The 16067-nt window shown below is 50.9% G+C and overlaps 1 protein-coding gene across 11 annotated transcripts in view; it reads right to left on the bottom strand.

The window, feature by feature from the left end:
- Nucleotides 1-16067, bottom strand: part of Ubr4 (ubiquitin protein ligase E3 component n-recognin 4) — a 108220-nt gene that overhangs the window by 23897 nt on the left and 68256 nt on the right. For all 11 annotated transcript variants that reach the window (XM_029476342.1, XM_029476344.1, XM_029476348.1 and 8 more), the window contains 22 exons: nucleotides 15545-15772; nucleotides 14750-14828; nucleotides 14123-14368; nucleotides 13362-13530; nucleotides 12822-12966; nucleotides 12058-12143; nucleotides 10856-10943; nucleotides 10471-10664; nucleotides 8362-8601; nucleotides 7845-7983; nucleotides 7132-7257; nucleotides 6902-7030; nucleotides 5678-6021; nucleotides 4225-4315; nucleotides 3882-3966; nucleotides 3614-3741; nucleotides 2696-2825; nucleotides 2450-2607; nucleotides 2027-2136; nucleotides 1419-1560; nucleotides 1037-1118; nucleotides 610-783 (listed from right to left, as the gene is read on the bottom strand). In XM_029476342.1, the coding sequence (XP_029332202.1) occupies nucleotides 610-783; nucleotides 1037-1118; nucleotides 1419-1560; nucleotides 2027-2136; nucleotides 2450-2607; nucleotides 2696-2825; nucleotides 3614-3741; nucleotides 3882-3966; nucleotides 4225-4315; nucleotides 5678-6021; nucleotides 6902-7030; nucleotides 7132-7257; nucleotides 7845-7983; nucleotides 8362-8601; nucleotides 10471-10664; nucleotides 10856-10943; nucleotides 12058-12143; nucleotides 12822-12966; nucleotides 13362-13530; nucleotides 14123-14368; nucleotides 14750-14828; nucleotides 15545-15772 (3313 nt within the window). The remainder of the gene's footprint in view (nucleotides 1-609; nucleotides 784-1036; nucleotides 1119-1418; nucleotides 1561-2026; nucleotides 2137-2449; nucleotides 2608-2695; nucleotides 2826-3613; nucleotides 3742-3881; nucleotides 3967-4224; nucleotides 4316-5677; nucleotides 6022-6901; nucleotides 7031-7131; nucleotides 7258-7844; nucleotides 7984-8361; nucleotides 8602-10470; nucleotides 10665-10855; nucleotides 10944-12057; nucleotides 12144-12821; nucleotides 12967-13361; nucleotides 13531-14122; nucleotides 14369-14749; nucleotides 14829-15544; nucleotides 15773-16067) is intronic.

The raw sequence follows: 16067 nt of genomic DNA, 5'->3' as shown, positions 1-16067 counted from the left end.
GGAGGCAGAGGCAGGCGGATTTCTGAGTTCGAGGCCATCCTGGTCTACAAAGTGAGTTCCAGGACAGCCAGGGCTACACAGAGAAACCCTGTCTCAAAAAAAAAAAAAAAAAGTCACAACTCCAAATCATAAAATATCAATTTGAGAACACCATCTAGGAACTAGAAAACACAAATGGGCCCTGGGAACTTTAAACTTTAGAGTGACAGAGTGATGGACCAGGCACAAATATGCATCATAAACATGAAGTTTCTTGGCTACAAAATCTAGAGCAGATTAACAGGATGAAGGGTGCAGGAGAGACGGGATGAAAGCAGTGGTGCTCCACAAGGAAAGCTACGGAGAACATCAAGGCCACTGATACGAGACAATGAGAGCATCCCAGATGATTGGAGACACCAGCCCGAGACCTCCGCCCCCTTCCTCTCTAGGAGCTCAACACAGGAACAGCACCCCTGAGCCCAGCTCTAGGACTAACACTAAGTACCACACTCTTGAGACAGACTCCTCTCCCACACCTGAGCACTGTCACCGTCTGGGGCCGTGGTACTAGGGAATGACATTTATGCGCATCTATCTCCCCAGCTCCAAGCCTCCCGATGGGGTTACCTGTGGTCATGTCCTCCAGCATCTCCAGCAGCATGTCCTGGGTCTCGTCGATGAGCTTGGTCCTCTGCAGCACTAGCTTCCGCAAGCACAGGTACCCATTCAGCACAGTGCCCACTAAGCGGCTCTTAAAATGCCTCTTAATGGATTCCACCTCTACAAAGGAGGAGAGAAGGCCTGCGGGGACAGGAAAAACTGCCGTAAGATCTGCAGGAGAACACAGAAGGCCGGTGCTATCCAAAGAAACAAGAAAATCAAAAAGTAAGGAGATGCCGAATGAGCCAAATGGCTGGCAGTGAAGAGCTCAAAAGTGCAGACCTATCTAGTAGGAGAAAAGTCCCAGAGGGAGAAGTCGACTGGCCCCAAGAGCAGAGGCTCAGGCCTCAAGCATCCCTGAGACACCCGAGGGAAGGGCTGGGTGGCTCTCTACCTGTGAGACTCTTGAGGGCATATCCCTGCTGCAGGTCTGTGCTCAGTGTGGCCTCCTCCAAGGCCAGCAGGCGGGCGATTTCCTAAACAGAACAACAAGCAGTGTGATAGGGCCGCCTCCGCCGCCATTCCAGGATGCAGCCCCCAGTGGAGGGGCACAAAAGCCACACATTCATTCTAATACTTAAAAAATGCCTTTCCAAGAGGCTAAAGAGGCTCAAGTATTGCTGGAGACTGTTTAGCCCAAAACAGCTCAGATACCCTCAACAGACTGCCACAGCCATCCTGTTACAGTAAAGTCTGGAACTAATTAATCCCCACAAGTGCGTCTTCTCAGCAAGTAAGAACCGATAAGAGTAGAGAAGTGGGGAGGGGCAGGTCACCTTGGTGATGAGGTTGCCCACGTAGGGCAGGACTCCACGCGCAGCTAGGTAGACCTTCCAGTGGCACGAGGCGATGAGCTTCTGGTAGAGAGCCAGGTACTCTGCAGCACACTCCCCCGCAACGCTGAGCTCGTCCAGGTAACTGCAGCGGACGGACGGAGACGGACACCCTTAGAAAGCAAGGCCCGAGAGCCAGGAGCTCCCTCCTTTGTATCTATTGTTCAGCCTCTCCTCCTCCTCCTCCTCCTCCTACAGGTGGACGGAGGCCATCTGAGAAACCCCACACTTCCCTCGCTGAAAGGATTCACAACACTTCAGGGAATGGCTGCCAAGCCTCTGAGCATCTGTGACTCCGTGCTCACTGCCTGAGGACTGCGGAGGACAATGAGTGACAATTACGTCTGTGCTCAGAGGCGCTCAACAAACACCCACTGCTGCTTTACCACTAATACCCTAAAGCGCTGGCTTCTGTGGCCGGCCGGGTTGGGATGGTTGTAATACCACACCTGGGGTGCCTCCCAGCCCTGACCTGTGTATTCATTCACCCCAGAGCAAGGGAAAGGCATTCAACTATGCCAGCCACTGTCCCCACCCACCCCACAAGGTACCTGGTGAGGAGGTCAAGGACCTGCTGCTTGCGGCTGGGGACAGTAGCAAGAGCTTCCACGATGGTACAGGCTGCCTGCCGTGCTGCCTGTGTTGCTGGGGTAAAGAGTACCTGCCAGACACAGGAGAGGAAATAGGGCTGTCTTTCTAGGCCCACATTATGAGATGACTTCTATCCATCCAGAATTCTGGAAATGTGTCCAGGCAAAGGGAAGGGCCACAGCACCAGCTAACACTTCGCCCCTGGCTCTATGCCATGCTCTGGTTTGCTCGTTTGAGGGAACAGGGTGGGATGTCAGAGAGCAGAGGACAGTTCTATTGTGACCTGTCCCTGTTGGTGAAGGGAAGTGACCAACAGTAGATGGAAAGCAGAGCAAAGCATGGAAGGCAGAAGGCACTCGCAAGGGACCCGTGAGAGGCCGCACCTGCCGCAGCCAGTTGTTGTGGCCCAGCTTGAGGTCAAGTGGGGTGGTCCTCTTCCCCCGCCGGCTCAGGAACTGTTTCCACCTCCACACGTACTTCTCGGTCAAGTAGAGACGGTGGAGCTCTGACTTGCTGGGGGATTTCCCATTGCCATCCACCCCTGCAAGGCAAAGGCGGAAGGCAGGGGTAAGTGTGAAGGCCCGGGGGAAACAGAGGCTGCTGGGAGTGGCAGGAGGGAAGAGGCACACCTCGGATAGGCAGGCACTTCTTCCAGGCTTCATATGATGCCTTGGGATCTCTCTTGAGCCACAGCTGAGCCTGGGCATGGATCTCATTGCAGTACGGTTTCACCGTGGTGAGGGCCTCCACGGGGACATCCTGGATGAGGGAGCAGCACAAGGTGAGAGTTTGCCAGCAGTGGGATGGCACTGACACTCCAGGAGTGACGTAAAAAACACCATGCAGTTTTGATGGCCCAATAGGGGCTCTTGCTATCTGCACCCACCTGAGGGCTGAGCCACTGACTTGGAAGTGCTGGCTTCCTTTCGACAGCCACAAACATGTGGCTACATTTACTTGAGAATCAAAGTGGAGCTTTAGTAAAGACTCACTGAGCAACTTGCACACTGAGACCACACAAAGTCCTGTCCTAGACACTAAGTCAGGCATCTTTAGATCTAAGGAGTTTAATGTCATTTGTTTTAAGTAACACTCCAGGTGGGCACTGCTTTGTATCTAAGAGATGAGGGAACGGAGGAACATAATTAGCTTGCCCATGTCTTCAGGGTCAGTAACCAGGGGAGCCGTATTTGACGGCAAGCCTGTGTTAGTACCCTGGATGTCCACCTATGCATGTGTGCAGAGCATGTGCAGGCGTGGGGAAGGGCGCGATGCCTGTGGGAGTCACAGGCCGTCTGTTTCAGCTTCAAAGCCCTCACTCTGCTCTAGGCTTCTATGCTGTTGAGTTTATATTATTTCACACGTCCCCCAAATCCCAACCTACCTCTGCCGTACTAAAGCAGACTGGTGCTACACTAAAGTAAAGTCTGGTGCTCACCTCACCTCAGTCAGTGAGAGCTGACTTTGAGGAAGCAGAGCCCAGCACTCAGAGGCCATGTATCTCTCCCAGCCCCACTGTCCCTGCCACCCCGTCAATGTCACAGCACCTTGTTCTTCTTGCTGGTTGGGGCAGGTGGTTTAATCAGCTTCTGTAAGATCCGCAGACACATGAGTGTGATATTCTCAACAACCACTGGCGTTTTGATGTTCACAGCCATGAGGAAAAGGCTGAGTGCTGGATGGACAGGAGTCACAGTCAGTACATGCGAGCCACCTGCCTCAGCAGGCTGCCCAGGGGCTCCCACCTCTTGCCCGGGTACCGGGATTGCACCTTTGTGTTTCTGAAAAGTGCCCGGCAGATGGCCCCAAGCTCACCACATCGTAAGCGGAGCTCCCAGCAGCTGTCCTCCTTGGAGATGGAATCTGTCAGCAGCAGCATCTCGTACTGAAGGCTGCTAGCCTGGAAAGCCAGCAGAACGAGGACAATCAGTGGGGTCTTAATGAGTCTAGGGACCAGGGTAAACTCTCATTATAGGAGCCCTACTAAAATCTCCAGTCATGGGTGTCCTATAGGACAAAGAGACATGGGAGACCCTATCCTACAAGTTTTAGTTGGGACACGAACTCTGCAAGCAGGCTGCTCTCTCCCACCTTGGTCTCCAACATGGCCTAGAGAAGGACCTTGAGGGAGAGGTCAGACAGGAGCTGGTCTGCTTACCAGGTCAGGATTAGCCCAGTGGCCCTTCAGTGCAGTGGAGACTTTGCCAATGATCAGGTCGTTCATTTGCTGGGTGGCCTCTGCGTTGTCTCTAAGGAGGCAAAGCAGGAGTCCCTGTTAGTCACAATGAAAGCTACAAGGCTCTTCTTTCCAACTATAGGCTTAGACTTTTCTACCTTCTTCCCAGGAGTAAACTACATCTTTAAGGGGTCTCCAATGAGAGGAAAATACTACAGTCCCCTTTCTGAGAGACAGGGACAGAAGGAAGTTAAAAGCATCAACACGGGGGTCCACACTGCAGGCAGCAGGGCCCCAGAAGCTGCTGACTGAGTCCACACTCAGTGTCACACTCAGGGCCCCATGTCACTTTTTGCACACAACCTCACTTCCCAGCTATGCACCTTCCTAATAACAAAATGCACCCTCAAATGGCATCCAAGCCCCTAGGACCTGCTCTGTTCCAGGTTCTAACCACTCCTTCCCCCTCTTCATGCCCCCTCCAGCTTTGCAGGCCTATCTACTTAGCATCTGGGCACATGCCCATCTCAGCCTCTCCAGTAGCTTCTTCACCTGCAGCCTTCAAGAAAGCCTGTGCTCATGGACCACCTCAGAGAAGCCATCCTATACCCGACCACCAGCCCTGTTCTGGCTGAGTAACCTTATTTTCCAAAGTATCTGTCATTATTTATTGCAACCTTCCCCATCTAGAACATAAGACACTGCATGTTCACAGTGCTTCGTGTTCAGGACATGTTCAATGGGAGGACACAGCACAGCTCGTGAAAGGTATCCAGCACCTAAGATGGTCCAGATGTTATGCCACATAATAAGCAGTTTACACAAAACTGGGTATAAAATTCCTTAAGTACTCAACAGTACTTAAGGTTATTTACTTAAATTTAAAGTATTTTGTTTTTAACTACACACACACACACACACACACAGACACACACACACACGCATAACTGTGTAAGAGTTTCTGCAGCATATGTATAATGTCCAAGAAGGCCAGGAGAGGATGCTGGAGCCCCTGGAACTGGAGTTAAAGATAACTGCGAACCACCCAATGTGGGTGTGTCTGGGTGATGAATTCCAGCTGCTCTCTGTAAATGCAATACATCTACTCTAGCTGGAGCCATCTCTCCAGCCCCCAATTACTGAAATATGACCATGGTCACTCCATGTCTTTAAGGTATTTATTATTACTGGAACTTTTCGGATGAGTCTTTTGTCCGAGGCACAATGTTTTGCCCAATGGCAGATGCTGAGCTAGTCCTTTCTGACCAGAACCACTCACAGGAACTGACAGCAGTGCTTCCCACAGCTACCTGCCTCCCATCTCCCTCCCACCCTCTGGGGTAAGCCAGCCAACCACTTGGCTCAACCCTGCCCCTGCTGGTGCGGGCACCGTCACTGCTCCCACCCACTGTAGTGGCAAGGAAGAAGCTCTGACCTGGTGAGGAGGCACATGAGCTGGCGGACCTCCTCTCGAATGGCTGCAGCGCCACGGCGGAGGTTGTAATCGAAGAGCTCTCGGATGAGGCCCTGGGAGACGAGGATGTGCCGCAGGGCTGGATTGGTGGCCAGGGCCCTCAGTAGTGTGATACAATGCTCTGTGACAGCTGAGGCACAGCCATAGCACTTGGTGGAGGAGGTGTGGCCACAGCCTAAGACAGACAAAGCACGGTACTGGCTGGCAGTAAATGTGGGCTGGACGGACGTCCGGGATGACTTGGTGGCTGCTTCTCTTTGCTGTAGATCATATTCCAACAGCTCTTTGCGTGAAGCAAAAACTTTCTAAGAATAGAAACAAGGAAATTGGCAAATTAAAAATAAGTAAATAAATAAATACATGAGAAATGTATATGATACAATTTATTCTTCTCAATAACCCTACCACTTATTTCTTTTATCCTCATGTAACAGGAGGGAACTGGCGCTTTGAATGACTGGCTTGATCAAGAGCAAGGGCAGAACCAGAAATCAGAATAATCCCAAGCGCAAACTCCTCGCTTGCCGCAAACACTTTAACACTTTTATTTATTTATTTATTTATTTATTTATTTATTTATCTAGTTAGTTAGTTAGTTAGTTTTTGAGACAGGGTTTCTCTGTGTAGCACTGGTTGTCCTGGAATTCACTCTGTAGACCAGGCTGGTCTCGAACTCAGAAATCCGCCTGCCTCTGCCTCCCAAGTGCTGGGATTAAAGGCGTGCGCCACCACTACCTGGCAACACTTCTTTCAAGGGTTAGGAAATCAGATCTCTGAGCAAAGGTCATCTGCAACTGAGTGGGCGGGGCTGCTGGCTGCTCTTCTGGGATGGGTCCTCTGCTGCCGGTCAGCATCCTACCCATAGACACCATCCTAGCCACAAAACAGTCAAGGAAAACATGGCTGCCTGCAGCTGAGGTGCTCTAAACCTCCAGCCTGTAAACACGGCATCCGAGAAGAGGGAGCAGAGTCTTAGCATTGTTTTTAAAGACCTGGAATCCCTCTATTAAGCAAAGATTTGTTGTCTACTAACATTCATCCCACCTCCATTATGCTGTTTCTGACTGCAAAGAGATCTGACAAGTGGCCATCACCTGAGGGTGGGAGGAGCCACTGGTGCAGCTGCAGGGCCAGTGGGGCCCACTGGGATGGACAGGGAGCCGGGATGGGGCGAGGGTTGCCTACCTGGATGATTTTGGAGAGCTCATCGAACGAGTTCTTACAGTCTCCACAATACTCTTGAGCCAGCTGCAGGATGTAGCGATTCACACTGGCTGAAGTGGAGCTGATGCCTCCCGCTGTTCCTGAGTCTTCCTGCAATCCCAAGGGGCCAAGTGTCAGACTTCCACCCTAGGGATGACCTCACTAAGGGCAGCCTTCCACTCTTGACCCAATACCCTCTGGCCTGGGAGCACCTGTGGCTTTTCTGGAGCTGCTTCATTCACTTTGCAGAGCAGGTTCTCCAACTGGGGCCGATGTCCCATGAGCTGATGGTACACGCGGTCAGCTTTGTCCAGAAGTGTGTTGATGTTGGAAACGGCCTACACCAAAAAGACAGGCACTTGAAGGAGGCAAGACTTTGCAGCTTGATTTTCCCTCCACGGCTTTAACTGCCTGTCACCTATGAGACATGTTCCCCATGTAGAGCAGGCACACAGTTCCATACTGTCCTTCAGAACAACCCTTAAAAGAAATATGCAATGTATACGAACTGGATTCAAACAATTCAGTGCTGACAAGCGACTCAGGGCAGATCACACAGACACAAAACAGCACAAGTGCTGTGAGAAATTTTGTCCTTCCGTCTACCTGTCACCCTAAACAGGCACCCCCTTTCTCTACTGAGGCTGACCATGGGACAAAGGAGTACATGTCACCAGCTCCTTCTGTCCTTCTTAATCCTAACTGAGCTGCTCCTTACGGTGCTCATTTGGCACCAACAATGCTTCTCTAATTCCTATGCTTGAGCCTAGCACATCTTTGGTCACCGTAGGCTCTACCCAAAAGCCAGGCCCATGTTTGCCACTTTTCTCTGAGGCTCATTAACTGGGAGCTGAAGGCTCAGTTCACCACACATCTCTCCTCCAAAGTTCAGAGCCAAGCAATGGTGGGCTTGATGGAGGCTTACCTTCTTCCGATCTTCTTCGTTCTCGATGGGATCCACTGCGCAGCAAGGCTTAGCGTAAAGCATGAAGTCAAAGCGGGCGTATTTACAGAAGCCACAAGCATTGCAGAGGAAGGGATCCTTTTCATCATAGTTGATGGACCTGAATAACCAAAGTGCCCAGGTCAGTGGGAACAAAGGGTTAGGGTGAGAAGGAGGAGAGGCTATGCCCACTCTGGGAATGGCAGGAATTACTGAAGGGATAACAATCAACACATGAGAGGGTAAGAGCAGCCCAGTAAGTAGAGCAAACTCGTGCACACATCCACTTCCTCCTCCTCCTCCTCTTCCTTTTCCTCCTCCTCCCCCTCTTCTTCCTCTTCCTCCTCCTCCTCCCCCTCCCCACTTCTCCCCGCTACAGACCCCTGTACAATTCCATAATCCCCTAAAGCACAGGGCACCAGCCAGGGACGTGCCCATCCTGAGACTGCTACAGAAGAGAATACAGACCATGCTTGCCCAGGCCTGTAGGACAAGTCACCTGCACTTGTGACACTGGTATACATTCTCTCCACAGTTGCCACAGACGCCTGGGTTGGCGGGGACAGAGGCACTGCAGCGAGGACATTGAAGGGTCTCTGTGGAGGCCTGGTAGTTCTCATAGAAGTCTGCAAACTCGATCATCAGGTTAGAGGCCACGATGGGCAGAGGCAGGTCAATCTTGACTTCTGTCTGTCCAGGCGTCAGCTGGACTTTCTTGGCTTTGTGCCAGCGAGCTGGCCTAGGAGAGACAAGAAAAGCTAAAGAGAAAAGCCTCCCATGTGACCCTTGGTGATGACGGACTGGTGGTGGGAGATGGGCCACCCTGCCTAGTCTCCTAAGGCAATTAAGTGACTATTCAAAGAAAAAAAAAATTCCCGTATGGTTTCCTCTGAAAAGCAAAAAAGAAAAAAAAAGGTAGGGGGATAGGCAGCCACTTCTCCAGGGTCTAGCCAGGTCAGTGAGTCCTCATCCCACCATCAAAGAAACTTCTCATTGCAACAGAGACCAGTACAAAAAACCACACCTGACCCAACTGCCGAGAGCCCAGTCCAACTGGACGCCCATAACACAACGTGCACAAGAATCCTACCAGCCAGAGGAAGAGGAAGCGAAGCTTACTGTGAGACTCTGTCCTTTAGGCAAGTCAGAGAAGCTACACGCATATAGCTTTACCAACACTGCCGCCTAAACAGGGCCTGAGTAAGACAGGAGCAATAAACCTGCTAATGTGACTGGGAAAACGCAAGGCTTCATCTATAGACAAGAACAACAGACAACTAAGGATGCTGAGAGCAGGAGGAACAGTCTTCTCCAGGGAAGAGCACACTACTGTCCAGTATCAAGTGGTAGGCCTGAAATCACAAGGAACACTACATAGACTAAATGAGCTGCATTTATATGTCAGGAATATGTAAGCCTGCACACATGGACGTGTAACAACAATTAAAGAAAACGAGGCCATGAATTTGAATGAGGAGGGGGTTACATGGGAGGAGTGAGAGGGAGGAAAGGGAGGGGGAAAATGATACAATTATACCACAATCTTAACAAACATATAAAAAGACACAGAAACTCTTTAAATTGTTATGATAAATTGAGATTCTAGAGAAACAGCAGCATTTCCATCAAGGAAGACTCCCAAAGCGAGCCATATAAAGTCCGAGAAGGTGGCCAGCAGACTGCTCATCCTGATGGCTGTCTCTGAAGGAAACATGAGTGTTGCCAAGAGACAACAACGGAGAGGGGTCTTGCTATGTGAGCAGGCAGGCGGAACGGCACAGGCTGCTCATAACCAGGAATCAGGAGCTCCGCTGTATCAATCAAGCACTCACAAGGCCGAGGCCCTGCTCCTAGCTCTTCACAAAAAAACTGATTACTTGAATTCTTAGAGAAGACCCTGAGGGCAGGAACTTCTATTTTCCATCACAGGAACTGAAAAGACGCACTTTAAGGTCACAGGGCTAGGTAGAGCTGGAGCAGATCCACTCAACCAGTAGCTGTGCTTACTCAGCAATACAGAAAACCAACCGAATGCCTCTGGGGAGAAAGTCTATCCTGACAGGCAGCAGCTCTTTAAGGCTAACTACTTCTCCAGGAGCAGACTTTAGGCAGAGACCCGAGTCACTGGTTACTGCCAGCTGCCTGCTCCTTCTGTGGCGTAGCAGTGCTTGAGCCTTAACAGGCCCGTCACAACTACCTCTGCTCAGCACTAACACCTGAGACTCTCACAAACTGCTTGGTCCCTGGGGAATCAACATAATACAGCCAGGCCTACAACATCCTGGGGACAGACAGGGAGGGCAGGCACATGCAGAAATGGAAGAAAATGCAGTGGAGAGAATACAAAGGAATACTTGCTCTCTGTGAGAAGATCCACGGCTGCCTTTCCCCAGATGCCAGCTACTTTCCACAAGGCAAGAGAACCTGCAGCCCCTCTTCAATGCCCCCACCCTGGGCAGGAACCTTTCTTGACCCTTCTTTGCTGTTAAGAGCCTCACTGCTGTCCCTATGCCAACATTATTGTGACTGAGAGGATACAGCCTTTGGGTGTGCCTGTCTGCATCCTGCAGGGCACAGCTGTACTAGGGGACACCTGCAAAGTCCGTACTTATTTTTCAGCTCCACGATGGCCTGCACAGTTCGGTTGTTGTAGTACAGGTTGATCGTCCGCACCATCTTGGTTCGCTTCAGGTCCCCAATTTTCACTGTCACCTTGCTGATGGTGTGACTGCCAATGAGCTTTACAACCTGCTGGGTGGTGGTGTACCGTGTGTCCACTTTAATGGAAGACAGCTTGATATACTAAGTACAAAACACAAAACAACACAATGAGTATTGTCCATCTCCATTCTTCACCATTCATCAACATAACCTCCTCTCCACCACAGAGGAAGTTTCTACTCAAGGTACCCACTGAGGTGGGCAAGAATCCACAGTGCCAGGCAGCAACTACCTGAAAACCTCAGGACTGCCCTGCTTAAAATACTACTTACACAAAACGGCACCTCAGGGTTGTTACACACCAGGCAGGGGTCGCTCTCTAGGTAATAGCCGTCAAACTCCACTAAGCCAGACAAGGTGCTGGGGAGAAAAGCAGGTTCAGTATCAGCAACGTCTCCTTCTACGACTATGCCAGAGCCACCTCCCACTCCCTTCCAACCCCTATGTCCCTGTGGGCGTAGGGAAGGACTACAGCTCAGACAGCCATGGTAGGCACAGGAAGAAAGGCCAAGTAATCAGCTCAGGCGACCCCTACTTCCTGCTGCTGTACAAATCCAGAAAGGAATTAAAACCTCACTCAGAAGGGTCATAATTAAATGTACTATTTTAAAAAGGTTCCTAAATTATGCTTAAAATACATAATTCTTAAGCTATACAAATAATACTTAAAGTTGTTTTCTAAAACTCACTACTTAAGGAGCCGGGGAGATGGGTCAATGGACACTTGCCATGTAGGCATGAGTTAGATCCCTAGGTCCAACATCAAAGTTGGATGTACACGGCACCTCCTCTACAATCCAGCACTTGAGCAGAGACCGAGGAGCTAAAGCACACTGGCAACACATCAGCGAGTGCTGGGTTCACCTGGGAGGCCCTGCCTCATCACATAAGGGAAGATGGAACTTATCTAAGAGCCCGGGGCTTCCACATGCTGTACACAAATGCACATGATAAACCACAAACTTAAGCAATGTCCTCATTTAAACATTTCCCTGCCCCCAGGCCAACAAGATGGGAGAAGGGGCTTGCTGAGCAAGTGTGGTCATCTGAGTTCAATCCCTGGGACCCACAGAAAGGGGAAAAGGGGGAACTGACTCCAGAGGGCTGACCCTTGACCTCCACATGTATGCACCGCATGCAAGCCCCTAAATATCACAAGCGCGCACACAGGAGCCCTTTTTCTTCAAATAGAAGAGGAAGACGTGTGTGGACTTGCTTTATCTGGTCAGGTTAAGGTTTGAGATCAGCCCTCCCACAGCCTCTGGTCACCACTCTGCACTTGGCAATCACATCTGTTTAACTGCTAGAGCCCGAAGTCCTTGGCTCCACCAGAGAAAGCTTCAGGCCAACTGGCTGGGTGACACCTAAGTGTCATGAATTCATGAGCACTCCATCATACACAACCAGAGAGCAAACGACTACCCCAGAAAGCGCGACCGCTCCTCACACCCCAGGAGGCAACCCCGCCGCTCACTTGTAGATGTTGGAGTTGGGGTGATTGGTGAGGATGTGGTTCTGAGTCCTCAGGATCTCCACGGCCTTCTGGGAATACTCCTTCAACTGAAACACAATTCAGGGAAATCGGCTAAAACCCGAGTCCTGAGCTCGCAAGATGCCTCTGGGATAGAGGTGTTGCCACTAAACCTAGTGACCGGAATTTGATACTCAGGCCCACGTGGTAGGAGAGAAATGACTCCAGCAAGCTCTCCTCTGATCTCCACATGCACACACACCATGGCATGTACCCCTATATCCATCCATCCATCCATCCATCCTATTGGAAGACTTGCTTCTGTCTTTCCAGCTGCTGGTCCTAACTCCCAATTCACTAACAGAGTCTACCTTCTTCACAAGCACCCACAATCCCTGGACACTAGGCAGCCTTTGTCTCCCTTTTAGGGAGAATCAGCAGTGGTTACCTAGCATATTCTTGGCTCCCAAGCAGGCCTCCTAGCTTAGTGAGCAGTACTTCCTTCCCAAGCTGGGCCAGACACCTTTCTTCCCCATGTGGCCCACATCTCTGCCAGCCACTTGCTGTGCATCTATGCTACATTTAGACTGAAGACAGGCAAACTGTATTCAACAGTAAGTAACAATGCTGAAACACTATGTCACACAATGTTACCAACACTAGATAGAGTCAAGAGAGATTTCATGTGTAGAGATGACCACCATAATGTTCTTTACTCAAAAGACTCCACACGGGATGGGGAGTGGGGGTAGGGGCTTCTCTTTTACCTTCTTCTCTGTCTGTGCAGTTTTCAGGGAGAAATAGCCCAGTAGGTCCACAAATTGGGCAGCCTTCCGGCCGTAAGCTGGCAATTCCGGCCAGATGGACCACATGAGATCTAGCAAGAGCTCCTGCTGAGCCTTGTTGGAATTTCTGTAGGTAAATGGCAGCTCAGGTTAGCAGGCAGTAATGAGTGAGAGAGACATCACTAAGGTCTGAAACTGTGACTGCACTGTCTTCTCCCATGCAGTCATGGCTCAGGGTCCTGTGGCTCCCCAGCAGATGGAATACCATCAATTTACTGTTGGCACCCCATCTTACTCCAGAGCAGAGGCGAGCTTTCTTTAGCCAACTGTCATTTTAGGAGCTCCTGACCATACCCTTCTGAGTGGAAACTGTCCCACCAAGAGCATGAGCTTAGTAGCTACAGAGCCAATAGTTCAACAAAGAGACCTCGGGGGCTTGAGATCAGCACAGATATTGGTATGTGACCATGAGCATTTGAGCAGAACTCAGAGCTCCCAGCCCCAGAGGTAGCCCTGGCCCACCTGTAGATGTGCAGTGTCAGGCAGTGGGCCTGCCAGCGCACTGAGGACGAGTTGGACTCCAACAGGAAACAGCGCAGAAACTGGATCAGAGTTTCCTTGTCTGCAAATCTGTTCAGCTGGTTCACGAGAGCTGTGCACAGCTGGTCCTCCTGGCTACCAGAGCTCTCACCTGCAACACCCGAGTAGGGACCGACTCACCCAAGGGCCTGGTGTCTTATAACCCGGTGGATAGGAAGGAAATCCACCTGTTCTAAAAGTATCTTCTAAGTGGTTGGAATCTGCCAATTTCCAGTTGTTTGGGGCACAAATGGTTTGGCCACAGCTGGCCCATGTACAGCCTCACCATCACCACCACCACCGACAGGACAGTAAGCCTGGCACTGAGCCAACAGCTACAGCAGGCCTGAATAGTGAGAGCTGCCCTGTCCTCCTCAGAGATGGCTAACTCAGTGTTTGTTTCACCTCTGACCATCTGCCTCAGGTCTTCGAGGACCATGAGAAGTAGAGAAAGCGAAGGGGAAGGAAGGGCTGCTCAGCCCTCAGTGTAGTCGTGGACTAGGCAGTACTGCATATGTTCAGTGCACCCTGGCCCTTCCTGCCTCTATCACAGAAAGTCACAGTGGATGGTATCCCCTCCTTTCACCAGGACTGGAAATGTGATCAGGAGACAGTGAAGAGCACTGGACACACTTGGGTACAACCTTTCAGCACCTGCAATGATACGACGCACTCACGGCTGAGCACCTAGCATAGGACCTCACCCTCTTTCTCTTTTTCCTTTTCTTCTTTCTTGCTCTTTTTAGTGGAAGATTTGGACTGAGTTGTGGCTTGTCCAGAACTGGCTGCAGGAGGGGCTGAGGAGGAAGCCACACTGGAAGACCCTGTGGAGGCCGCCAGGGCTGCGAGCACTTTGCTGCCGCACAGAGCACAGGAGAGCAGCTGCAGCAGCACGGGGGACACGCCCTCATCTACCAGGAAACTCACTTGCAGGAGGAAGTACAGGACAGCTGTGAGGAGAGAAGTGGAGTCAGCTCTGGAATGCCTGAACTACAGCGTGCGGCTGGGATGGGACGAGGCTCTCTCTCCCAGTTCTCTCTGCTCAATGAGAGCCATGGAGTGATCACAAAGGCATGGGGTGACCACACTGTGGGGATCCAGCCCCTAGGCCTCAAGTAAACGAGTTCTACAGTCCTGTTCTGTGTGACTTTACTGCTACAGTCTGGAAGTCCTGCTCTGTACTCCTGTGCCCAAGTTTTGACAAGCAACCCTCATCAGTGAAGTTCTGGCTTGTGTTCTGTTAGCAACTGTATCTCCAGTGCCCAGTTCACAGCTTAATGCAGACAGCTCTCCACAGACATCACAGTGGCAACCCAGGGAGGACCGCTTACAGTCATCTTTGATGCAGAACTTCTGCCAGTTGATGGTTCGCTGGGCAGCAATCTCTGCACAGGCCTTCAGATGCTCCATCTGAAACAGGAGCCAATCACAGGTGAGCGATACGGAGAAACAGTACAGGCTGCTGTGTGTCAGGCCTGGCTTGAGACCACAAAGTAACCCTGGTCTTCAATGTGAGGCAGGTGTCCTCCGAGTTGGCTGGTGGACCTGGGAACGGGACCCACACTCACCTGCAGCTTAAACACAATGGCCCTGTCTGCTCCCACCCACCCCACTACCCCTGCCCTCCCTGCCCCCAACATCCTGCCTTCAGTTTTCTGGAAAGCTGCAGGCTACTTACTAAGGCCAGGGAAGGCCATGCACCCAGAAGCCACAACCTACTTCTCTTTCTTCACTATAAGAACAAGGACACTAAATGAGCAAGCTAGGCTGTCCTTAACATCAAAGATGAGACACCTAAATGTGAAACACTCCATTTACTCTCAATGTAGGCAGCAGAACATGCTTATACTCAAGCTTTAGTGCTTAAGGACAAAGTCCAAAGTGTACCGATCTTAGGTGGATCCTATGTATAACAAATGAACCCTGGTAAGATGTTCAACTGACCCACTTCACAGGTAAGGAGCTCTAAGTTCCACATCTCAGAGCCAGCGATTTACCTGGTGCTTGACCCCCAGACACAGCATTCTCTGAAACATTTACAAACCCTGCACTGCCCTGTGCTAGTACCTCCTTGGCCGAGCCTTATCACATGCCTGCCCCTGGCCCAATCATCGCAACCCTCGTACCAGGCTGATGAGCGTGTCATACTGCAAAGCGGAGCCGGAACTGGCTGTGACCACACTGGCCCGGAGGAAGATGCCCTGCTCCTCCAGCAGCTTCTTGATCCCACGCACATGGGAGTCCAGGGTGTGCAGGTCTCGGAGCTGTCGGTACTTCTCCTTTGATCCACAGATGAAGAGCAGAAGTTTTCGAACTTGGCGGCGGACAAAAGGGGTCTGCTGGATCATTAGGTACTGGAGGGATTAAACAACACAGTTAATATTCAGGGATTGTAACTACCACCCGCAGCTACAGCACCCTGGTTGGTTTGGGGGTTTTGTCTGTTTGTATTTAACAAACTGTTACTAAAAACTTTCAGAGAGTGTAAGTCACATTCGTCCCCAGGGAACTGGTAGGGGTGGATTCCACAGGCTTCAGATGCTGCTCCCTATGTAAGAGGACAATGTACTTGTAGATGCCCTATGCACACCCTTCGAGCATTAAATCATCTCTAGATTTTCCCCAACACATACTATGGTGTAATCGCTT

This window comes from Mus caroli, chromosome 4, assembly GCF_900094665.2.
Source record: "Mus caroli chromosome 4, CAROLI_EIJ_v1.1, whole genome shotgun sequence".
Lineage (NCBI taxonomy): Eukaryota > Metazoa > Chordata > Mammalia > Rodentia > Muridae > Mus > Mus caroli.
The sequence above is the reverse complement of the archived record's forward strand: the minus strand, read 5'-3'. Positions and strand labels throughout refer to the sequence as shown.